This window comes from Penaeus monodon, chromosome 28 (assembly GCF_015228065.2).
Source record: "Penaeus monodon isolate SGIC_2016 chromosome 28, NSTDA_Pmon_1, whole genome shotgun sequence".
NCBI classification, from domain to species: Eukaryota; Metazoa; Arthropoda; class Malacostraca; order Decapoda; family Penaeidae; genus Penaeus; species Penaeus monodon.
In genome coordinates this window covers 34,742,340-34,742,706 of record NC_051413.1, presented here as the reverse complement: position 1 = coordinate 34,742,706, position 367 = coordinate 34,742,340, and the positions used below count along the sequence as shown (strand labels likewise).

Here is a 367-nt window from a genome sequence, read left to right as displayed (position 1 = left end):
AATACATGCAGTGTTCCTGTACTAAAATCATGTGGCAACAACAATAACACACTCTGTAAACACACCCTCAAAACTTTACCAACCTGTGGGTGTAGCTGCCATGCCAACTCCTGAAGGACCTGAACAAAAGCCTGAGGAATACGAGTCCTGGGCAGAAAACCCATGTGTGTGACCCGTGGCTGCATTTCTCCAAGACCCAGGTCCCAGTCCTCCTACCAGACCCGTTACAACACTTACCACCAAGTCAGCTGAACACAGGCCATCCAGAGAACCTGTTGTTAGCTCTAGTTCCTGTGACATTTAGAAAAAAGGAAAAATAAATAAATAATTCCATAATCAAGTTTCACTGTTTACAATGCTTACCTCT

General features: G+C 44.1%; 1 protein-coding gene across 1 annotated transcript in view; it reads right to left on the bottom strand.

Annotated features, from left to right (window-relative positions):
- Positions 1–367, bottom strand: part of LOC119591544 (lysosomal-trafficking regulator-like) — a gene marked incomplete in the record, with an annotated part of 91,173 nt that overhangs the window by 15,241 nt on the left and 75,565 nt on the right. Inside the window, 1 exon segment of the mRNA XM_037940294.1 lies at positions 84–291. Coding sequence (XP_037796222.1) covers positions 84–291 — 208 coding nt within the window.